The sequence below is a fragment of the Macrobrachium nipponense genome, chromosome 6 (assembly GCF_015104395.2).
Source record: "Macrobrachium nipponense isolate FS-2020 chromosome 6, ASM1510439v2, whole genome shotgun sequence".
NCBI classification, from domain to species: Eukaryota; Metazoa; Arthropoda; class Malacostraca; order Decapoda; family Palaemonidae; genus Macrobrachium; species Macrobrachium nipponense.
The window spans coordinates 74,492,142-74,517,419 of record NC_061108.1 but is presented as its reverse complement, the minus strand read 5'-3'; the positions used below and the strand labels follow the sequence as shown (position 1 = coordinate 74,517,419).

At 48.7% G+C, this 25,278-nt stretch overlaps 1 protein-coding gene across 4 annotated transcripts in view; it reads left to right on the top strand.

The window, feature by feature from the left end:
* LOC135216346 (coiled-coil domain-containing protein 22-like) overlaps nucleotides 1-25,278 on the top strand; it is a 394,256-nt gene that overhangs the window by 194,796 nt on the left and 174,182 nt on the right. For all 4 annotated transcript variants that reach the window (XM_064251575.1, XM_064251573.1, XM_064251574.1 and 1 more), the window contains exon 7: nucleotides 6,947-7,063. In XM_064251575.1, coding sequence (XP_064107645.1) covers nucleotides 6,947-7,063 — 117 coding nt within the window. The remainder of the gene's footprint in view (nucleotides 1-6,946; nucleotides 7,064-25,278) is intronic.

Below are 25,278 nucleotides of genomic sequence, written 5' to 3'. Positions count from 1 at the left end.
TACTGTTTTTGTGACAAGGAAGGCTTACCAGTTGTGAAAAAGTTGGTGACTTCTTTCATTATTTTGTATGATGACAATATGAATTTTATATATAGATATGCTGAATTTAATTTTCAATGACAGTTGCATTTTACAGTATAGTACTTGAAAGGAATCACATTTTACAGTATGCTACTTGGAAGGAATTACATTTGTTCCGATACGTATACAAACCCTCTGTCCTTTAACAATGGCAAGGTACTTAGCGGCAGCTGAACCAGTCGTAAGCTTCAAACAAGGGGGTTCGGTAGTTAACTACTTGTCCGGCAGATGGCGGTCAGCTTGACTGCGGGGATAAGAGTCACTTTGCTTTCGGCCGCGTTAGTGGATGGATGTGTTGCTCGCCTCTCTGCCCGCATCTTATCATATACTTTGTTTGCTTCACTGCGTAAAGGCTTTTTTCTTTCTCTCTTACTGTGTGTATTTGTGTAAGGATATTTATGTAAGTACGTGTGTGTTTTTGTATATCATACAGTGATTATTGTGATTATTTTGATTCGAAATGGAATCCTGAGAGCCGGAGAGACCCCCTCGCCCCCCTCATCAGCCGCAGATTGTGCCCTGGTGTGGAGGGCCGTAAGTGTGGGGCCTTTTGGTCCTCTGTTGAGGTTGACCCTCATGAGTTTTGTACTTGGTGTCGAGGGTGAGAATGCTCTCGCACCGAGACATGTGATGTATGTGTTTTTTAGTCGGAGGAGCAGTGGGAGCGCTATGGGGGGAGGAAGAAGCCGCGTAAGCCGGCCAAGGAGTCATCAGAGGGTTCTCCGGCTACGCCCTTGGTTAATGACACGTTTTCTTTTCTCCCTCCATCTCAGCTCCCTCGTATGGCTCCTTCCCCTTCGGGAGGTTTCTCGCTCCTTCTCCTCTCTCGATCAGTCGAGCGTGGAGGTGGGGGGGGCCAAGGTACCCCGACATCCAGTTGTACTCGGGGTCGTCCGTTCGCTCGGGGTGGGAACTGCCCCCCCCCCCCCCCCCCCCCCCCCCCCCCCCCCCCCCCCCCCCCCCCCCCCCCCCACCCCCCCCCCCCCCCCACCCCCCCCCCCCCCCCCCCCCCCCCCCACCCCCCCCCCCCCCCCCCAGGCGAGGGGAAATCTCCCCACTAACTCACCTGACTTTTCCTTCCTCAGATCTTGGACAGGCCTGGTACTCGCTGGGGCTCCAAGGGACACCGGCAGTTCAGGGGCTGCTGAGCCACCTGGCAAGGGGGCCAGTGCTGGTAACCCACGGCCCGACCACCATGACTACCACGACGGTGTCCACGCCTGGCTACGCTGCTCCGCTGCACCTGGTGTACACCCAGCACGTAGCCACGGTGACCCCAACAGCTGCTGTGCAGGCGCCGCTGCCGGAAGTGATGATGCCTGCTGTGACGCCGCCACCTGGTTTTGCCGCTCTTGCTTCAGCCCTTGACTTCCGGTGTCCCAAGAGCTCTCCCCCTGGACCTGCCTCCTGTGCAGAGGATGCCGCTGGTTCCTGCCCTGTTACTTCAGCAACTGCCCTGGCTCCGTCCTGGATGGAAGACCTGACGGTGGTGCTGAGGAAACTGACGAAGAAGAAGAAGAAGGGGAGGAAGGTGTCGTCGTTGTCTTCATCATCGTCTTCGTCGTCGTCGTCTGCCACTGCTTCCCCTTCGACTTCTAAGGCCCCACAGCTGAAGAAGAAGAAGGTAGCCTCCTCCCCCCTAAGAAGGCTCGTCCTGAGACTTCTAAGAGTCTGTGGTGGGACGGTTGGGACTTCCACTGGTCCTCCTGTTCTTTCGGGAATGGGGCCCATCTCTCCTTCTGCAAGAAAGAAGAAGACGGGGACCGGAGGAACGCCGGCTAACACCAGTACCTCCTCGCCTGGCACCAGAGGTTCTGCCTCGGCCTTTCATTCGCGAGAGGTACCGAGTGTGAGGGTGACCGTACAGCCAAGACCCAGGCAACTGAGTTCGCTCGGCGCCAGGATCCAGGCATGGAGCGGAAGACTGGTGGGGGTCGCTCAGGTGACTCCCACCAGACCAGCGATCGCTCTTGCGGCGATACGCTGATACCCAGGGCTGATGCGACGGTCCCAGACCGGTCGCAGGCTGAGGCGAGGAAGCAGTCCCCTCGGTCCCCTGAACCAGCCTCGGCTGGTCCAAGCGGCTTGGCGCACCATGAGGACAGGCCTCGCTCCCGCCGCAACAGCTCACTCTGCAGGTCCCCTGACCGCCGCTTCTACCGGGACAGGGCAGAGAGGGAGACCAGCAGCAGCTCCTCTGATGCTCGGGACCGTCGCTGCTGTTCTCGGTCCAGCCGCTCGACCAGGACTGCAGCTCGATCGCCACTGCGGGTTGGTTATGGCCTGCAGCCCCCTCAGCACACTGGTTCTGCCGGTGGGCACGGGGGGAGCATCAGGTCTTCCTCTCCTATCCCTTCAACTTCCTCAGGCTACACCGGGAAGAGCGAGGCGATCAGGAGTGATCGCGAGGGGCGCGCTCCTCACGATCCCGCCACGACGCCCTATGAACCTGGCACGATCCTAGGATCAACCAGATCATATGCGCAAGTGGCAGGAGGAGACCATGAGGGGTCTGTTGTGGTTCTTCCTGTGGAAGGAGGAGGGTCTCAGGAGGCGTTCTTGCTGGACGGGCTTGTCGGTCTGTCTCTGCAGGATGCAGTCACTCCTGAGATCCAGAGGTCGTTCAGAGGTTATTGCGCTGATTCGTCAGCACAACGACCTCGGGGAAGGATCGCCGCTCCCACCTTCCGAGCCCACATCGGGTTTGGAGTCGTTCTGGGGACCCAAAAAGGAACCCAGGACGACGGTGGGTCTGCCGCAATCGGCCTTGGCTGACAGCATACTGAGCCAAGTGGACGCTCTCGTCTCCGGACAGGAGGGTTCGCTCCGGTTCGGTAGGTCTTCCAAGCTCCTTCCCCCACCTCTACCATGACAGAGGCATTTCTACGTGCCTTCAGGAGACCCTCTGCCACACAAATAGGTTAACCCGGAGCTAGTTAGGCTAACTCCGGGGGTGTCTCTGCAGAAGCTCCTGTCGTAGAACCTCTGGTTCTCGCAGCAAGAGGCACTTGCCTTGGAATCTACCGCTATGGCAGCATTCCAAGCAGTCTCCTGGATCGACCTGTGGTCCCTCACAGTGTCGAAAGCCGCGGCCTCCTTGGGGAACATCACTCCTGAAGGGGACCCGTCTTTTGTGAGACTGTGCCAGTCTGACGGTAGGGCCATCTCCTACCTGGCCCACCAGACGGCTAACCTGTGGGCCAACCTGGTTCTCCGGCGTAGAGACGCTGTTCTCACTCGAGTGACCAGGGCGGCTGGGCGTGAGGCAGCCTTGGGTCTTCGCAACGGACCGGTGCGGAGTTCCTCCTCTCTCTTCCCCAGAGAGATGGTGGTCGCTGCAGTGGAACAGCGGCACACTGACGACAGTGACCGTCTTGTCCACCAGGCAGTCTCGAAGGTGGCTGGGCAACCTCGCAGTCGCTAAGCCCAAGAGTTTAGCTAGTGCTTCCTATGCGGCTAAGATGATTGCCTCGTCGAAGCCAAGAGGAAAGACTCTGCCTTCAACTTCTAATGTATGGAGTGACTGTAACCAGCCCTCCTCCCAGTCCTTCTCTCGAGGAGGATCTAGGAAGAAGAAGTCGAAGAGAGGAGGGAAACGCTAGGGACGGCGTTCCCCTTCACCTGCAGCCGGAAGTGGGGGGGTGCCTGGCGAGCCATTGGGCAACATGGCAGCGCTACGGAGGAGGGACCTGGATTGTGAACGTCCTTCGGGAGGGATATTTACTACCCTTCGAGTCTTGGCCACCCCTCACCTCCAACCCGGTCCATCTGCAAACGTACGTTCCTGGTTCGACCAAGGACGTGACGCTTCGGCAGGAAGTAGAAGCCATGCTGAGCAAATGTGCTGTGGAGATCGTATGGGATCAGTCGCCGGGCTTCTACAGTCAACTTTTCCTGGTGGAGAAGTCCTTGGGGGGATGGCGCCTGGTGATAGACCTCTCCCCCTTGAACCGATTCGTTTGCCAGACTCGCTTCACGATGGAAACAGCACGATTACTGCTTGATTCCATCAGGGAGAACGACTTCATGCTTTTGGTGGATCAGAAGGATGCATATTTCCAGATACCCATCCATCAATCCTCCAGGAAGTACCTCCGCTTCATCCTCGACAGGAGGAGTTGCTGACTGCAGGCGTGTGGGACCATCACGACAAGCACCTTCACATCAACGTCCTGGAGCTCAAGGCAGCGTTCCTCGCTCTCCAAGAGTTCCAAGATCGCCTGGTGGGACACTCTGTGGTGTTGATGAGCGACAACACCACGGTAGTGGTGTACGTCAACAAGCAGGGGGCCTAGTGTCCCTCCCGCTGCACCAGTTGACGTTGCAGGTGCACGAGTGGGCCGTGGCACTCTCAATAGAGCTGTCAGCCCGCTACATACCAGGCAAGAGGAATGTGGTAGCCGACAAGCTCAGCCGTCGGCATCAGGTGATAGGAACCGAGTGGTCCCTCCACCCAGACGTGGCGGAAAGGCTCTTCAACCTGTGGGGGTGTCCAGTCGTGGATCTGTTCGCCACCCGGCACAACAGAAAACTCCAGGTTTTCTACTCGGTTGTGCTGGACCCATGGGCAGCTGCAGAGGACGATATTCAACACCCATGGGACAACCTCTTCATTTACGCCTTTCCTCTGTTCTGTCTGATTCGCAAAGTGATCAGCAGGGCGCCGATCACCGCAAATCTTCGGATGATCCTGGTGGCACCCAAACGGCTCCAAGCCATTTGGTACCCTGACCTGCTGGCTCTGCTCGCCGAAGCACAGAGAGAGATTCCCCCCTGGCACAACCTCCTGTGCCAGCCACACGTAGAACGGTACCACCAGTCCGTCGAGTCCCTGTCTCTTCACGGCTGGCTGTTATCCACCATCTCTTGCGAGCGAGAGGCTTTTCTTGCAGCACAGTAACAGAGATGGCTAGATACCTCAGACAGTCCTCTGCAGCTGTCTACCAGGGGAAGTGGTCCGTCTTCTGTGGTTGGTGTCGTGGATGGGGTCTCTCTCCTCTCAGAGCCACTCTTCAGCAGGTAGCGGATTTCCTCGTCGTCCTTCGCCAAGAGAAGCTCCTCTCCGTTTCTGCAGTTAAAGGATACAGAGCCGCCCTGGCCCTAGTCCTTAAACTGCGAGGTGTGGATATCTCTTCCTCTTTCGAGATCTCCCTCCTGATGAAGAGCTTCGAGAGGTCTTGCCCACCCAGGGAACTCAGGCCCCCGGAGTGGGATGTGACTCTCGTCCTTGGGAGTTTGACTTGCAGACCCTACGAGCCACTCCGAGAGTCGTTAGACAGGGATCTGACCCTCAAGACCCTCTTCCTGCTGGCCCTGGCATCGGCGAAGAGAGTAGGGGAACTTCATGGTCTTTCCTTCGACATCAAGCATTCCAGGGGATGGGGATCCGTGACACTCGATTTCGTCCCGAACTTCGTAGCAAAGACTCAGAATCCTTCGGTCCCTGAAGACGGTTCGAGTCTTTCACGATCCCCTCCCTGGAGGACTTCACCGATAATGATGCGGATGAAATGCTGCTTTGTCCTGTGAGGCCACTACAGCGCTATCTGAAGAGAACTCGACACCTCAGGCCTGAGTGTCGACGCCTTTGTTAGCACTGGGATTACCAAGAAAGAAGTTTCCAAGAACACACTTTCTTTCTGGCTGCGTGAGGTGATCAGGAGGGCGCACGACACGTATGGTAGTGACAACACCCGTACCCTTCGTCCAAGAGCCCACGAAGTCAGAGCTATTTGTCCAACCCTTGTGTTCCGCAAGAACTTCTCCCTGGCGCAGGTTCTGAAGGCAGGGGTTTAGGCCAACCAGACCACCTTCACTTCATTCTACCTTCGGGATATTACTCACAGGTCCTTGGACACTTTTTCCTTGGGACCCGTGGTGGCTGCTCAACAAGTTGTGTAGCCTACCCAGCACCCGAGCGGACAGAACAGCATCGCATCCTTGTGTGGCTGCATGGATGGACGAGTGAAAGAGTGTGTGACTGGCTTCTCTTCCTCCTTCGTTCTCCTCCTCTACCTGTGGGCAGAGGGCCGCGGTCGCCACTACGCTGAACAGGAGGCCAATGCAGGTAAACTACACAACTGAGCTCCATCCTATCCCTTTCAGTAGGGATAGGAGTATTTATCCGCCACTCCCCAACAAGGGGGGGAAGTGGATGCCAACAAGAGACAAACCCATGTCTTCATTTTGGCTCTTGAAGTAGGAACTAGTTCTTGCCTTTTGCTATTTATAAGAGGTACTCTTGCCTCCCTCTTATAAATTTGATCCAGAAGTCTGACCACTGATCCTGCGGTGCACACCCAGATCAGCTGGCCAGAGGCTAGGATCCCTCCCTCTGCTCTTACGACCAGGGAGGGAACCAAGGTAGGACGAACACCAGTCTGTTCATAAGACTCAGATTCCACCCACCAAGAAGTGAGTCTTCCTATTGTTAAAGGACCAAGGGTTTGTATATGTATTGAAAAACAAATAACAATTTGTCGAAAATTGTATTTTTCCTAACTATACAAACCTGAGGTCCTTTACACATAGTCCCACCTCATGCCACCCCCTCACTCTGCATTTCCTGGGCCTAAAGCAAAGTGACTCCTCTCCTCGCAGTCGAGCTGACTGCCAACTGCTGGACAAGTAGTTAACTACCGAACCCCCTTGTTCGAAGCTTACGACCGGTTCAGCTGCCGCTAAGTACCTTCCTATTGTTAAAGGACCTCAGGTTTGTATAGTTAGGAAAAATGAAATTTTCAAGAAATTGTTATTTTACACTGTACCACTTGGAAGGAATCCTTAAAGTTACACATATTAAAACTAAAAATGGTTATATTACATTCAGTGCCCAAAGCTAATTTGTATAACAATTATATTGCAGGCTGCAATCAAGCATAGTGAAGAAAAGATGTCTCGCTTGCGACAGCAATGGGAAGCACATAAGGAACCTTTGAAAGACCAACTAGAGAAACTTAATCATGAAATTAGTGGAAAAAAGGTTAGTATGCTTTTGGTGAGGTTCAAGATGAATTTAGTCAGGGAGTTCGACATTTATAAATGAAATGAAACAGAATAGTTGAGTTATTGAACAGTAATTTTTTTTGGAAGGAAGATTATGTACTTTGCGCTCATTTGTTTGTTGTTTCTGATCCTCGCAGTAATATTTCCACTGAACTGTTTGGTTTTTTCTGGGTTCGACCTGTGTCTGCTGGTGAAAAATCCCTGTAGCTCATTTTTCAAGTATAAATATATCCTAAATATACCAGAGAAAAAGCTTACATGGTATGCTGAAGTTACTACCCTCAGCGCGAGCACCCCTAAGGGTGTCGGTATAAGTAAAGGGGCGAAGTGGAAGCTACTATTCACAGATCCTCTGCCACTTAGAAGATTCCCTCTTCAAAATCCCTCTTCAAAATCCAAGCGTCCCCCACCTCACCCTCCACTCGCTACTACTACTAATACCCACGCGGCTAGCTCATTCCTGTATTAGCGGTCTATGTGTGTGCTTCACGTAGTTTCGCTCCAGGAGTTTTGTCCATTTTTTCACCATGGCAACGGCAGATATTTCTTCTACACCTAAGTTGAGTACCCCAATTTACGTGTTTTCGATTTTTATGATTGAAATATTCCCATAATTCGCCTTCGGCCCTTCAGAATAGTATTGTAGGCTCCGTCGGCTGAGCCACCATTTTGGGAGCATCATCGTAGTACGTGCAAATTTTCAGCACACAAAACCTTCGAAATATTCACATATTATATGTCAGGCATATGTACTTTATCTTAAGTGATGCATTGTCATCAGTAACATATATGTATTGCAGAATTAACCTATCCGTACTAATATTAGAGTAGGCCTAACCCGCTCTTGGCTTTCGTTGGGGGTACAGAGCAGTGCGTTAGTTTACGTCATAAATAAAAGGCCCCCTCCCCAGCGGTTCAAGGGGGGGTTGGCGCCGATCTCTGCATGATTTATAACGATACACAATATCATTATTGTCGTAATTATCATATTCGGGAAAAGAGAGGAAGGCGCCGTTCCCCCTCTCTCTCTCTCTCGTTCTCCCTCCCTCCTCTAGTAGGAGGATATGTATGAGTAGCACGATCTTAGATAAGTCTTGATTATGTACATGATTGATTTACTGAGGTTGGAGGAGTTGCCTCATCTCACCTAGTTGAACCTAGCCTAGGCTAGCCTAGGAAGGTAGACTGGGGGTCCCTTATCTAGTACCCTTAAACACACCTAACTCCCCCTGTGGTGCTATTAGGCTAGCAGAGAGGAAGTTAAAATATAATTGTTTCTCAACCGGTGTGCTCTCGGATCTACCTCCCCGGTTTAAATCGAACAAATTTGGTTTAGTAGGTTTGGTTGAGGCCACCCGCCCGGCTGGTCTAGATTTAAGAATTTCGATGTAGTAGGTTTGGTCAAGGTCTACTGTCCACTTCAGTCTGGCAGGGGCAGTCAATTGGCCTACCCTGTCCAGTTCTGTTGTGTTCTCGGAACTTAGATGGATCCTTACGGGTGCTTCCTCCCCGCCTTTCTTGGCCTAATATCCTTGCAACTCCTCCATTAGACCTCGCTATGAATATAGTATATATTGTAGTATTTATATTGTGTGTATGTTATGTAAATGCCAGTCTGGTATGTCTGGCCTAACCCGGCATAGCCTCCTGATCGAGAGCGACCACCACCTAACCACGACTGGCCATGAGCCAGCCGGCCTTCTCCCTACAAAGGGTAGGCCATATAGCCTGGTATAGGTCCATCTCTGATCGGGTGGGTGGCCAGGCGATCGTGACCACATGCGCCACGTTCCTTCCCCCCCCTCCTCTTACTGTATCTACGAGTAGGCGCCGTCGACTCACAAGCGGTACCGCACCAGTCGGCGGACGTAGCTCCGGAGCATTCATTATAGCAGCTCCGTCGCTCGTTGCTTCGTTCTCCAACCCTTCTCACTCTGATGGAATCAGGCTGGGAGCTACGCTCCCTTTAAATTAGTGCGTTCAGGTTCAGAGGTATACCCTACTGACCCCCTCCCCACACCAGCCCCTTTCCTCCGGCATTATAAGGGATGTTAGGAAACGATTCAGTTAGCGGATGGAGCTTTGGGGCCCCCATATAGCTCTGGTCCTATAATGACCATGCCAGTGTGACTCACCCCACACTCGGCAATGGAGCATTAAGAATGTATTGCCAGTGCTCTATTCCATCCTCACTCTCAGCTTCGGCAGAATTCATCAACTAGGTCCGGCTACGTAATGTAGCCTTCCGACTCAGCCAGATGCCTGTGAGGGTAGCGGAGAGAACCCCTTCCCCCCCTCTCCGGCATCGGTGGACCTCAGATCCCACATAACGAACCGATACCTATTCTAGGGACGGAATCAAGACCAGGCAATCTCACCCAAAGTAATTACTTTATTCATAGTACTTATTTTGATCTTATGTAGTGAATAGATCTTGACCCATCTAGGTAAAGGTGTATGCTCTCTCCGTTACTTACTGAAGTTCTGTGTTCGTAATCAATTTCCATTACAGATGGTTCGCTGCCAGGCAGAGGGGTGCCCTGCCTCCCTATGCAAGTCGTATGGCCATGTTGTGTGCTGCTCACACGCTAACTTCGCGTTACAGTTGGAAAACTACATGGTCTGGCACCCCGACGTATGTACGGTGTGCTCTGAGATGGTTTCCTCTAGTTGATAAGCATGAAAGTACATCGCTACACCATTTGTGTTTAAGTCATGTTGTTATAACTTAATAAGATGTTATATTGACTTTAGTTCCAGGCATTGTACTAATACGATTCCTCCCTGACAGGCCGACCCAGCAACCCGGCACAAAGCAAGGACCAACTTAAGGAAGTGGGTGGCCGGCTTTGGCAAGAACGCCCCAAAAGGACAGCCATACGTGCTAGACGCAGGACTTTGTGCTCTCCTTTTCCAAGGGGCCACAGCCACCACAGCGGTGCCAGCGGAGATAGCGGAACCGCTGATCGAAGCCATCCGGTTGGCAACCATGCCGGCCACCAACGACCAGGACTTAATGGACGACGTGGTGGCCATCAATATAAACCTTGAACCTATGGTCACGTAGGAGCAGGTAGGTGGGGAGGTAAGGGAGGCGAATCATTTACTTAGTCCTACTCCTTCTTCTTCCTCTTCCTTCCTGGGCTTCTCCAGGCCCACCCCTCCTGCTGTGGGAGCACTTTCTGTCGCTCCCAAAGTAAAACCCCTTAAAAAAAGCCTTAAAGAAAGGCACAAAACCAGCTCTGCCAGCGGCGACGGAGTCGTCCTCGGCCCCACAGCCGTCGACCTCTGCTCAATCGCCTGCTGCCCTAAACCCTTCCCCTACTGTGGGAATGGGTTTACAGTCCACCGTCCCTAGGGCGGCGGAGTCTGGGGTTGACTTAGAAGCCTTCACTAGCCTTCTGTTGTCGAAGGTTAGTGGAGTCATAGATCAGAGGCTTGAGGCAATGCACCTCTCCTCAGTCCAGGATGCCTCTGGTCAGGCGTTTATGTCTCTGACTGAGAGGATAAAGCTTTTGGAGGATATGCTCTCCGGACTACTCCACTCCGGTACTCCGGCACTATCTATGATGGTACCGGATGCGTCCAAGCTTCCTCCTTTTGATAAGGAGAATCCTTGGAGGCTAGCGCTACATGCCCCGTTCTCGGACGGGAAACTCACTATTGAAGGGTGCGGAACCCGGCCAATTGAGGACTTCGAGTTGTTTCCTCCAGGCCTCCAATTCCCATTCCCCGGGTTTGTGAGGCTGGCCCAACATGCGCTGGTCCGGGTAGATAAAGTCCCCAAGGAGACGGTTATCTTCCCGAGAGAGCAGGCTTAAAACACCTGGGTCCGCACCTTGTCCGAATGGGGTTGCGTTAACACAAAGTTAACGCCACATAAAGGCTCCTTTACGATGTTTGTGACCCCGGACGCCATTCCGTCACTATGCACATCTAAGGTGGCGGAATTAACGCTGCAAGCTGCGGCGGAAGACAAACCACTACCAGTATGGAGAGAGACGGAGGCTACCTCCCTTCCCTTTCCAACCGGACCAGACTTTTGGAAGGACGCTCCGGCGACGTTTACCACAGGTAAACTCGACCCGGACTGTGCCTCCGACCTGTTTTCCGAGAGATTACCTAGGATTCCGGATCACCTAGTGAAGACAGAATTCGAGGCAAAGATCAGACTGGCAAGGTCTATCAACTCCGTCACTGCGGCGGAGTTGGTAGTATCCACCTACAATGAGGAGCAGGTGTTCAGGGTTCTGACTAAGGCGCTTTTACAAACGTTCCAGTCAGACCTGTACGACTTTGCTGTGGCAAGACGTGCTTGTAGGAAGCACGTCTTTGCCTCCATAAAACATGAGCCCAATAGGCTCATTAAGTCTTCTATCTGGGAAGAAAACCTTTTCCCAAAAGAGGAGGTTACCAACATCCTCCAGGAGGCATCCAGGGCCAACCAGAGTCTTCGGGTTTGCTGGGGTCTCCCCTTCAAACGTCAGTTCGAAGGGTCCGAACACCAATCCAAATCCAAGAAGAAGGCAAGGAGATGTAACCCTTACCAGGGATCCCGTCCACAAGCAATAGTTCAAGCAGTGCCAGTTTCCCAGGTCGGAAAACCTTCCACCTCGAAAGTGCACCCCCAACAGCAGTTTGTCTTGGTGCAAACTCCGTCAGCCCCACAGCCATCTACCTCTTCGGCTATAGTAACCTCCCCGGTCGTTAACCCTACCTATGAAGCAAGAGATCTCTTTCGTTCCTATAGTAGGCATGCCGGAAGTAGCCAGGCCAGAGGTGGCCCACGACTACGTGGCGGAGCAAGAGGTAGAGGCTTCCGTGGAGGCAGAGGCTCCAGACCTGCACCCAACCAGTTAGGGTCCGCAGGTAGGAGGGAGGCTGTATCTTTTCCGGTACCAACAGACCTTCAGTCCATGGGCCCACAGTATAGTCTTGAAAGGCTTGGGGTGGAGTTGGGAGAAAGGGCCTCCTACACCAGTCACCTTTTATCAAAAGCCTATGGTGGACCTCCTCCAGAAGAAGGCAATAAAGAAAGTGAGGCGCATAAAATTTCAGGGACGTCTGTTCAGTGTCCCCAAGAAGGGCTCAGGCAAAAGAAGAGTGATTCTGGACTTGTCCCGTCTCAACTTGTACATTCGCTGCGACAAGTTCCGCATGCTGACCACCTCGCAGGTGCGGACCTTACTTCCTCGTGGGGCCGTCACCACCTCTATCGATCTTATGGATGGGAACTGCTCTCCGCACCTAGGTTTCATACTAGGGTAACAGGCTTACTCATTCGAAGTCATGCCGTTCGGGTTCAACATTGCACCCAGAATATTTACCAAACTAGGAGAGATGATAGTACAAGTACTAAGAACGAGGGGCATTCTGTTAGTAGCCTACCTAGACGACTGGCTCATTTGGGCAACCAGCGTCGAGGAATGCCGCAGATCAACATACAAGGTGATGCAATTTCTGGAATCACTAGGATTCCAGATAAACAGAGAGAAATCCAGGCTCACCCCAGCTTCTCGTTTCCAGTGGCTGGGAATCCAATGGGACCTGAACAGACACGAGCTATCTCTCCCAATCAAGAAGGCAAAAGAAATAGCAAAAGCCATGAAGCGGTTTCTAAAGAGCAAGAAAGCTTTTCGCCGGGCCCAAGAAAGGATTCTACGTTCGCTACAGTTCGCATCCGTGACGGACATCCTGTTAAAGGCCAGATTGAAGGATATTAATCGGGTCTGGAGATCAAGAGCCAATATCAAACTCAGAGACAAGACCTCAGTGATTCCGCCTATTCTGACAAAGAGGCTCCGTCCTTGGACGGATCATCGGAACCTGTCCAAGTTAGTACCTCTTCAATTCCCTCCTCCGTCTCTAATTATCCACACGGATGCATCTCTAAGTGGATGGGGAGGGTATTCTCAACACAGAAAGGTACAAGGAACATGGTTGGAGACATTCCGCTAGTTCCATATCAATATCCTGGAGGCAATGGCAGTGTTCTTGACCCTGAAACGTCTGTCTCCGGCCAAGAAGAAACATATAAGACTGGTCTCAGATAGTCTAGTAGTAGTCCACTGCATAAACAGAGGAGGCTCCCAAGTCAAGCAAATTGAATCACATTCTACTGGCGATTTTCTTGCTGGCAGAAAAGAACCAGTGGCACCTAGCAGCAGTTCACCTAGCAGGAGTGAGGAATGTCATTGCGGATTCACTGTCCAGGACAACTCCACTGGAGTCCCGGAGTGGTCACTGGACGCAGATTCCTTCCGGTGGATTGGCAATCAAATTCAGGGCCTTTTTGCCACGGAAGCCAATCACAAACTACCCTGCTACGTGGCTCCCAACCTAGACCCACTAGCATTCGCCACAGACGCAATGTCTGTAGAATGGAACAACTGGCAGAAAATCTACCTATTTCCACCAGTGAATCTTCTGATGGAGGTCTTACACAAACTGAGATCCTTCACAGGCCGAGTAGCTCTAGTAGCACCTGACTGGCCAAAGAGCAACTGGTATCCACTTCTTCTAGAACTGAATCTCAGGCCCAAACAGATTCCCCATCCGGAACTGACGCAGGTAGTACAAACTCAAGACTGTGTCAGCTTCCTCAAGAATTCTGAGTGCCCTAACTTTATGGACTTCATGAAGTTTGCAGCTCAGAAGGATGCAAGCATTGACCCTTTAAATATCCTATTTATTGAATCAGACAAAAGGGATTCAACAGTCAGGCAATACGATTCAGCAGTTAAGAAATTAGCTAACTTTCTAAAGGACTCAGATGCTCAGGAGATGACCACAAATTTGGCCATCTCATTTTTTAGATCTCTTTTCGAGAAGGGTCTAGCCGCCAGTACCATTACTACGGTAAAATCAGCATTATGGAAGATTTTCCAGGTAGGTTTTAATATTAACCTATCAGACGCATACTTCTCTTCGATTCCTAGAGCATGCGCCCGCTTGAGACCAGCAGATCGCCCCCAGTCGGTCTCCTGGTTCCTGAATGATGTCCTTAAACTTGCCTCGGACTCTAACAATGAGGCATGCCCATATCTAACCTTTCTTAGGAAGACATTATTTTTGATGGCCCTAGCCTCAGGCGCCAGAATATCTGAACTCTCGGCTCTCTCCAGGAATCCAGGCCATATTGAATTCCTCCCATCAGGTGAAGTCCTGCTATCACCCGATCGGCAATTTCTGGCTAAAAACGAGGACCCACAGAACAGGTGGACTCCGTGGAAAATTCTCCCTTTTATGCAGGACACGTCATTGTGTCCGGTTAATACCCTGAAATCCTTCCTAGTCAGGACTTCTCAAAAGACTTCAGGCCCCCTGTTTATTAGAGAGAAAGGTGGGACAATTTCTCTGAAAGGTATTAGGCAACAAATACTATACTTTATTAAACAAGCCAATCCAGATTCAGTCCCACATGTCCATGACATCCGAGCAGTAGCTACCTCTACTAACTATTTTCAAAACATGAACTTTGAGGATCTGAAGAAGTATACGGGTTGGAAATCTCCAGCAGTATTTAAATGCCACTATCTCAAAAATATAGAGGCCCTTAAATTCCCAACAGTGGCAGCTGGAAGCATAGTTTCCCCGAATAATTGTGCCTTATAGACTTCCTTCTAGCCCTTCTGTTACCCTTTCCCTAATACTCTCTCCTTCCTACCTGACTCACTTGTATTCCCCACTTGTATTCGTAAAGCCATGATTGTTTTACATCCCATCTGTACATATCCATCCAGTTAATTTGGGTACCATGTTGTACTTTAGCAATTACCAGCTTCTTGTAAATATTACTCTTAAGTTGAAGTTTAAGCCATAGTTTAAGTAGCATATAAGTTTATTTTTTACATTAAGTTTAGACATTAAATTCAATTTCAATGAAACCTTAGGTTTTTATTAATCTCCATTTATATACTGGTTTGGTTTCTATTTGGCTTGGATGGAATTCTCTTATATGTTTTCACTGGCAGACACAGGTCGAACCCAGAAAAGGGATTTTGACGAAGGAAAAATCTATTTCCGGGGGAAGACCTGTGTCACCCGGTGAACCCAGCCCTTTTCTCTTTCGCCTTTGCTTTCCCCCACTCTTGGCCAATCCAAGCCTGGAGGTCTATTCCAGGAATGAGCTAGCCGCGTGGGTATTAGTAGTAGTAGCGAGTGGAGGGTGAGGCAGGGGACGCTTGGAACGGCTCCCACCGCAGAGGGATTTTGAAGAGGGAATCTTCTAAGTGGCAGAGGATCTGTGAATAGTAGCTTCCACTTCGCCCCTTTACTTATACCGACACCCTTCGGGGTGCTCGCGCTGAGGGTAGTAACTTCAGCATACCATGTAAGCTTTTTCTCTGGTATATTTAGGATATATTTATACTTGAAAAATGAGCTACAGGGATTTTTCACCGGGCGACACAGGTCTTCCCCCAGAAATAGATTTTTCCTTGGTCAAAATCCCTTTTATAGTATTTTCTAATAAGTAGTGTATCAGATTTCAAGTTATATTTATAAGACTGGGCTGGAATACTTTTTCTGTAACTGAAGGGTAACAGCTGTAACAGGACAAGTTCATAAAATTGGTTGAGTTTGAAAGAAGCCAAAGGAAGTTGAAGAATATGAGACTTGTAATTCATCTGAGCCAGATTAAGTCATTTATTGAGAATCTGTTGGTGAATAAACGATGATTTCCCAAAATTAACTTGATAATTTAAAAATTATTGTGTAGTTTTAGTTATTTCACTAAATCACTGACCATAGCCTTCATTGATATTGTGCCTTTACCCATTTTTGTGGTTATTGGTAGGTCTGTGGATAAGAATACTTGATACTTGTGTTTAAGAATACTCTCTGGAAATAAAAGTCGACCTGAAAGGTTTTTATGGGGTGATGTTGGTGTACTATATGACTGCTAATAAAAAAATTTTTATCTGTGATATGTATGACAATATGTATTTTGTAACTAAACAACTGGTCCTGGTTTTAGGCTTGAGTTTCTTATGCTGAAGTTTTGTTAACATACAAGAAAGTTGTTGCCTAAAGTTTTACATATTTAAAAGTAATAACTTGGGGTTCAAAAGCTTTATACTGTTAATGTTTTCAGAGGAAGATGAAAGAAATTTGATAAGCAGTACAAAAATAATCATTTAATCTGAGTCCCAGTTTTGCCCTTCAAGGTGTCCCTTCACCCTGAGACAATAATTTGGAATTTTTCACTCTGCTAGAGTTAGACCTGTATTTTCTGACTGACTGGTACAGATTTGCAATCTCTTATCAATAGTAATTCTTAAAACCAAAATGTTTTGTGGAGAAAAGTATCCATTTGCAAAAGTCAAATATGCAGTGTGGTAGTGTTGGTAATAAAGGGATTTTGACGAAGGAAAAATCTATTTCTGGGGAGAGACCTGTGTCGCCCGGTGAAAAGGATCCTGCTATCCACTTTTCTAGTATAAATAGGTTCTAAATATACCAGAGAAAAAAGCTAGCATGGTATGCTGAGGTTACTACCCTCGCGCGAGCACCCTAAGGGTGTCGGGTATAAAGTATAAGGCGAGCGGAAGCCACTATTCACAGGTCTCCTGCCAACTAGAGGTTTCCTTTCCAAAATCCCTCTCATGGGGAGAGCCGACCCAACGGCTACTATTTCCCTCTCTCTCTCTCTCGCTACTACTACTACTACCTCTACCCGACCCGAGCGCCATCTGCAATCCTGAAATTCTTTAGACACTTGGCTTGGATTGGAACTGGGGTAGGGAAGTCAATTAGAAGGGCTGGGTTTCACCGGGTGACACAGGTCTCTCCCCAGAAATAGATTTTTCCTTCGTCAAAATCCCTTTTTTGGGTCGACCTGTGTTCGCCGGTGAAAAGTTACCTAGATACCAAGTAATCTTATGAGGAGGAGTTAAATGAAACCTGGTTCATTTTAGCTTAAATTTACTAACTTAACATATGACAAAATATATAATTAAACTTGAGCTTACTTAAAGACTACTTATACTAAGACTTAAATTTATGGCTTAGAATTAGAAATAACTTAAAGACATCATAATTTGACAGTGTGTCCTGTAAGGAATTTATCACATTTCAGAATATGTACAGTCCGGTCTATAAAAACAATCCGGAACACAATGTTTTATATGCAAGATTGGCGGCAGGATGACGCCCAGGTCCCCTCAAACCAGAGGAGAGAGGTATAGTGGAGAGTACGAGCGAGGCAGGTAGAAAGGAGAATGTATTAGGGAGGAGAAAGGGGTAGAAGGAGGTTGATAGGATTTATTATTCAGGGGAGACTATGCTCCCTGCAGCAATTGCTGGGAATTTAAGGGCTTCTAAGTTCTTCAAATAGTGGCGCTTGAAGACTACTGGAGATTTCCAACCCGTATATTTCTTTAGATCCTCAAAATTCATATTTTGAAAATAATTAGTTGAAGTAGCCACTGCCCAGATGTCACGGACATGTGGGATGAAATCCGGGTTGGCTTGTTTAATGAAGTAGAGTATTTGCTGTTTGATACCTTTAAGAGAGATTGTGCCACCCTTTTCTCTTATAAAAAGAGGACCTGACAATGTTGCAGAGGTTCTGGCTAAAAAGGATTTAAGGGTAGTGACAGGGCACAATGATGTGTCCTGTGACAACGGAATGATTTTCCATGGAGTCCATCTATTTTGTGGGTCCTTATTCTTGGCCAAGAAGCTCCAGTCTGGGGATAGTAGTACTTCCCTTGACGGGAGGAAATCTATATGGTCTGGATTTCTTGAGAGAGCTGAAAGTTCAGATATTCTGGCACCTGAGGCCATAGCCATTAAGAATAAAGTTTTCCCTAGGATGGTTATGTATGAACATGATTCATTAATAGTGTCTGACGCCAATTTAAGTACATCATTCAAGAACCAAGTGACTTTTTGTGGGCGGACCGTTGGTCTTAGGCGTGCGCATGCTCTCGGAATGGAAGAGAAGTATGCATCTGACAAGTTAATATTGAAGCCTACTTGGAAAATTTTCTTCAAGGCTGACTTGATCGTTGTAATAGTACTAGCGGCTAGGCCTTTCTCAAATAGAGTTCTAAAGAATGAGATTGCCAGATTTGTGGTCATTTTGTGGGCTCCCGATTCATTTAGGAACTTAGCCAATTTTTCAACAGCCGAACCGTATTGCCTGAGAGTGGAATCTCTCTTATTTGATTCTATAAATACAATGTTACTTGGATCAATACTCTCGTCTTTTTGGGCTGCAAACTTCATGAAGTCCATTAAGTTAGGGCTTTCAGAATTCTTGAGGAAGCTGACACAGTTTGAGTTTGTACTATCTGTGTCAATTCCGGGCGAGGGATCCGTTTGGGCTGGAGCTTCATCTCTAGGAGGAGCGGAAACCAGTTGCTTTTCGGCCAATTTGGAGCCGCTAATGCTACTTGTCCTGTGAAGGATCGTAGCTTGTGCAAGACTTTCATCAGAAGATTCACTGGAGGGAACAGATATATCTTCTGCCACTTGTTCCAATTTATTGACATCGCATCTGTGGCATAAGCTAGAGGGTCCAGGTTGGGAGCTACATAGCATGGTAGCTTGTGGTTGGATTCTGTTGCGAATAAGTCCACTTGAAGGCCCGGGACTTGATTGTAAATCCATTGGAATGAATTCTTGTCCAGGGACCACTCTGATTCTAGTGGAGTAGTCCTGGAAAGAGCGTCGGCGATGACATTCCTGACTCCTGCCAGATGGGTTGCTGACAGGTGCCAATGATTCTTCGCTGCCAAATCGAATATTGCAATCAGTACGTGATTCAATTTGCTTGCCCTGGAACCTCCTCTGTTTATGCAATGTACCACCACCAGGCTGTCTGAGACTATCCTCACATGGCTGTTCCTGGCCGGAGTTAGTCGCTTTAAGGTTAGGGGGACTGCCATAGCTTCTAGCACATTGATGTGGAACTGGTGGAACGTACTTGACCATATCCCTTGAACCTTCTTGTGCTGAGAGTATCCCCCCCAGCCACTCAGTGACGCGTCTGTATGAATTGTCAAAGACGGCGGAGGGAATTGCAGTGGTACTGCTTTGGTTAGGTTCTTGTGCTTCGTCCAAGGGCGAAGCCTCTTTGCTAGTATGGGTGGAATTGATGAAATTTTGTCCCTGAGATTGTTGTTGGCTATCTTCATCCAGACTTGATTGATATCTTTCAATCTGGCATTTAGTATGACGTCTGTTATTGATGCAAATTGCAGTGAACCAAGGATTCTCTCTTGGGTATGACGAGAGGCCTTTTTGTTCCTGAGAAACTGTCTTGTAGCCGCTGCTATCTCTTTGGCCTTCCTGGTTGGAAGGGATAGCTCGTGTTTTTCTAGATCCCGTTGGATTCCCAACCATTGAAAGTGGGAAGCCGGTTCCAGCCGAGATTTCTCCTTGTTTATTTGAAAACCCAAAGACTCCAAGAGTTCTATTACTTTGGCTGTCGACCTGCGGCATTCCTCGATGCTGGCTGCCCAAATGAGCCAGTCGTCTAGGTAGGCTACTAACATTATTCCCTTGGTTCTCAGTTCTTGGACTATCATTTCCTAGCTTGGTGAATATTCTGGGCGCAATGTTGAGCCCGAACGGCATGATTCTGAATGAGTAAGCTTTGTACCCTAGTCTGAAGCCTAGGTATGGAGAGAAGTTCCTTGCTATTGGAACATGATATTAAGCGTCTGTAAGATCTATAGAGGTGGTGACGGCCCCACGGGGAAGTAAGGTCCGCACCTGCGAGACCGTCAGCATACGGAACTTGTCGCAAAGAATGTATGAATTGAGCCTTGACAAGTCCAGAATCACTCTTCTTTTGTCTGAGTCCTTCTTTGGAACCGTGAACAGACGTCCTTGAAATTTTAGTCTCCTTACTTTCTTTATGGCCTTCTTTTGTAGGAGATCCTTGTTACATTCTACCAGATCCGCTTTTGGGGACTGAAAGAAGTTTATTGGTGGTGGAGGCCCTTCCTTCCATTTCCCTTTGGAGATTATGTTGTGTGCCCATGGAGTGGAGGTCCAATGGTCTCGAAAGAGATATAATCTCCCTCCTACCTGCGGGCTCTCACTGGTTGGCTGCAGATCTGTACCCTCTTCCTCCTCTGAATCCTCTACCCCTTGATCCGCTTCGTAGTCGGGAGTGGCCTCTGGCTCTACTGCTACCGGCATGCCTATTGTAGCCACAAAAGGATTCCCTGGCTTCATAGGCGGGGTTAAAGGCGGGGGAGGTCATGACGGTTCTGGAGGTTGAGGGTTGCTGGGCTAGCGGAGTCTGAAGCAGAACAAACTGCTGCTGTGGCTGGGCTTTCGATGTTGAGGGTTTCCCAATTTGGGATATTGGGACTGCCTGAACTACTGTCTGAGGTCGAGAGGATTTATAGGGCATGTACGTCCTCGGTCTCTTCTTTGCCCTAGCTTGTTGTCCGGGTGCTTCAAACTTCTGTTTGAAGGGAAGTCCCCACCGGACTCGGAGGCTCTGGTTGGCTCTAGATGCCTCCCTCAAGACGTTGTCCACTTCTTCTTGCGGAAAAAGGTGTTCCCCCCAGATTGACGCCTTTATCAACCTGTTGGGTTCATGCCTGATGGAAGCCTCCGCCAGGACATATTTCCTGCAAGCTCGTCTTGCCATGCCAAAGTCATACAGGTCTGACTGGTAGGTCTGTAATAGACTCTTTGTTAAGACCTGGAACAGCTGCTCATCCTTATAAGTTGTGGCTACCATTTCCATTGAGGTAACGGAGTTGGCAGACCTTGCCAGTCTTGTCCTAGCCTCAAACTCTGTTTTCAACAGATTCTCCGGAAGCTTGGGTAGCTTGTCGGAGAATAATGTTGAGGCACAGTCCGCATCCAGTTTACCTACGGTAAATGTGGCTGGAGCTTCGTGCCAGAATTCTCTGCTGGCAGGGAGGAGAAGGGAGGTAGCCTCCGTCTCCTTTAAAGCCGGGAGAGGTTTATCCTCCGTTATGGCCTGGAGAGTTAACTCCGTCACTTTGTCGGTGCAGGGTGACGGGACTCGATCCGGTGTCACAAACATGGTGTAAGAGCCCTTGTGAGGCGTTAACCTGGTGTTAACGCACTCCCATTCGGCCATGGTGCATGCCCAGACAGCTTGGGCTTGTTCCTTCGGAAAGGTGACAGTTTATTTTGGGACCTTGTCCACTCTAACTAGCGCGTGTTCTGCTAGTCTGGCGAACCCGAGGAAGGGGAACTGGAGACCTTTTGGGTGGAACTCGAAGTCATCCAATGGTCGGGTCCCGCACCCTTCAATAGTTAATTTCCCATCTACATATGGGGCATACATAGCAAGCCGCCATGGGTTGTTCTTGTGGAAGGGTGGTAGTTTGGAAGCATCTGGCACTCCCATAGCAAGTGCCGGAGATCCAGAGTGGAGAAAACCGGACATCATGTCTTGCAGCGGTTTGATCTGCTCGGACATCATGTCTTGCAACAGTTTGATCTGCTCGGCCACTATCTCTGAAACGGACTGGCCGGAGACCTCGGGTCCGGAGGCGCGTCGCAATGACTCAAACCTCTCGTCTACTGCCTCTCTAACCTTCGTCAATAGAAGGCTAGCGAGCAGTTCGTGGTCTACGCTGGACTCCGTCGCCTTGGGTTTGGCGGACTTTGATCTCGATCCCTTTGAAGGGAGAGAACCCTTGGCAGCAGGCGACTTGTCATATGAGGTTGACGGCCTTGGGGCCGGAGATGACTCAATCGCCACTGACGGAGTCGGCTTTGATCCCTTGGGCAGGGATTTCGGTCTAACAGTCTTTTCCTTTGGACGAACCGACTGTGAGCTGTCCCAGGCGGGGGTGGACTTAGCAAAGCCCCAGAAAGAAGAGGTAGAAGAAGGATTAGGGCTAAGGAGACTACCTGCCTCACTTACCTCGCCACTTACCTACTCTCCCAGGGCTATCGGCTCGGTGTGGATGTTGATGGCAGCCACATCTGCCATCAAATCCTCCTGGTTGTCGGGAAGGGGGGCCCGTCTCTGAACGGATGGCGGCGATGATGGGGGCCGCCACACTTGGCTCGACAGACGCCGAAGGTGATCCTCTGAACAAAAGAGTTCCCAGGTAGGTGTCCAAAATGTAGGGATGCCCTGACGGTGCATTCCGGCCGTACCTGGAGACCCACCTCTTCAGGTCCGCCCTGGCTGACTGGCGGGCGTCCTCACTCAACTGTCAAGGGGGAAGGGGAATTAATCATCCAACATAGGGAACCAGGTGATTGAACAATATTGATATATTTGTTACAATTTTTATCATGAAGGAGGGGGGTTTTTAAGATGCTTACCTGATCATTCAGCAGGAGCATCACCATTTCATAGCAGATGGTGCAGGCCTCCGGGTGCCAAACCATGTACGGCAGCAGTCCCTCCTCTGCTACAAAGGGGACGGAGCAGTTTGCGTGGGAACGACACACTTCGTGCCCCATGGTCTCAGCAAGGGAGGCGGAACACCCCGGCGACTGACAGCGCACCTTCTGTAATGGTAATTATTAATGAGTATCGTCCCAAGGAGTGCCGGAGCTACTCTGGCGGTGGTATGGAACTTAAACTAGATAAAGTTCAAGAATACTCATTAAAAAATAACATATAAATCACTGAATAAATTCTTATATATATCTAAATTACTGAATAAATTCTTATACTTATATATAAAGCTTAACTGCTTGGTCTTGGACCCACTCCTGGATTTTATGTCGGCCTGGTACTTGGGGTCCAATATCCGACGGACTATGAGGAGGACAGGCCTCAACTCTGTAGGTCCGGCCGGACCGGAGGACTACGTATGAACGTAGGCGGCTACATTATATCTCCAAGAATGAGGGCCGAGCTATAGCAGATTAAATGCCAAACTCCGGTGGGGGTGAGTCACTCTCCGTCGGCACCGCAAGGGTCCGGAGCTGTTCACTGTACGATCCCTCAAGGCTTAGTTCCCCTGCAGTCTCATTTCTCTCTGTCCTAGCCACTGGTTGTGGAATAGGCAGAGGTGGTAGGTCAGGGGAAGGTAATTCCATAACTGATGTTGCCTACCTCTACTGAGGAAGGGGTAGGAGCAAGGCTCTTACCCCAATTCCACTGTTGGAGGAGCCGGAGAAAGAGACTACGGGGCAGCGGAGCAACATATGTACTCCCTGAAGCTATGTCCGTTATCTGGCGGAGGCCGGAGGACTATAGCTCAGAGTCGTATATCCCTCACCCCTCATACCTCTCACGAAATCTAAAAACAGGATTGAAGATGGCACTCGGGTCGGGTAGTAGTAGTAGTAGCGAGAGAGAGAGGGAAATAGTAGCCGTTGGGTCGGCTCTCCCCATGAGAGGGATTTTGGAAAGGAAACCTCTAGTTGGCAGGAGACCTGTGAATACTAGTGGCTTCCGCTCGCCTTGTACTTTATACCCGACACCCTTAGGATGCTCGCTCGAGGGTAGTAACCTCAGCATACCATGCTAGCTTTTTTCTCTGGTATATTTAGAACCTATTTATACTAGAAAAGTGGATAGCAGGATCCTTTTCACCGGCGAACACAGGTCGACCCAGAAATGGTGATTTTATTAAAAACTTTTTTTGTTTACCGTAACCAATTACAGTAAATTGCATCTATTATCATTATATTATGGTGTTGCGATTATGTGCCATTTGCATTCTTGTTATGTTTACAGTCTCAGATTCTTAGCTGATTGAGTACTGCAGACATCCTCATTACCATTAGTTGCTAGATTAAACAGTGTGTGTCGATAATTTTTTTTAATCGACTGGTAATCTTGTAATCTTCAATGAAACCACTTACCTGGAGCTCCCTTATTGGCCTTCAACAGTCACTGTGCATTGGCTTGTTCCGCTGCAACACCGGGCAACAAATCAGTCCCATTGCTATCATTGTTTTATCCCAGACAGTAGACAGTAGGAGGGAAAGTCATCAATGCACCCTTCTTTCCAAGCCATGACCTTCATACGTGGGTTTTCTAGATTTTATGTACTACGTACTGTGGAGATATTTAATCTAATCTTACTAGGTATGTGGTGCTGAAATCATTGGACTTCATCTATCCAACAATGCCATTCCCAATGACAAATGTGGTTAGATCAATCCACAGGAGAACTCTGTTGGGATTTGCATTAAAAATCATTTGTAACCCCTAATGGATGGTAGAGCTCTTTTCATCCCCAGTAATTGCATCTAGAACTTTTTGTTTCAGTTCATATGATTATTGTTATTTTATGCCATAATATTTGAATGACTTTTGCACAAAAACATTCTTATTACTTTAATGGGCAATAAATGTCTATATGGCAACACATACCTCAGATCAGGATACAGGGAGAGTTTGTGACTTGAGATTTCATGGGGAATGTACTACTACATGTCCCTTCCCCAGTACATTTTGTTACCAGTCCCCGGGTTACAGCGGGGTTCCATTCCAGCGGCATGACATATGTCCGAAAATGCTGTAACTCAGAACGTTGTAATAAAAAAACATGTTCTTATGCATTGCCCTTGTAATAAACTGATTTTCTCACCACCTTATACACTGTAGTAACCCCTCCTGGTGGCTACAGCAAACTAAACTGGTTTTCTCACTTTGTTATAGTGCCTACAGCAAGCCACCCAGAAACTAGTTTGTCTTCCGTTGCTTATGGCGGCAAACTTCGGAACATCCACCGTAACCTGGAACTTATTTTTTTATGAGTATATTTGAAAAGTGTTGTAAGATCAAAACGCCGTAAGTCAAAGCTGCCATAACCTGGGGACTACCGGTATATAAGTATATATTTGCTCATAAATATACTCGAGGATTTACGTTGGTTTTAGTTATTTTCTTTGTGAGAGTACAACTGTAATTGCAGTTTTACAAAGTAAATGAAAAAATGAGAGCATTTATTACTCACTAAAGGTACAGTACTACATCTCCCTATTACAGTACTTGTAAATATTTTACCATAAATATACTCGGGAACTGTTGCTGACTTAAGTCCTCATCAGTTATTATATTAAGCAAGTTTTAATTGTGATTTTACAAAAAAATTTTAAAGATGATTAGAAAGGACATGTATAACTTGCTAAAATTAGCATATTTTTAAGTGTCATGACAAAGAAGCCCTGCACAGGTTTGGAAATATTCACTTTCAACTTCCTGTCGAAGGTACAGAAAATTTTTTTTAATTTTTTTCTTACACTATGTGCATGTGCATATCATCCTCT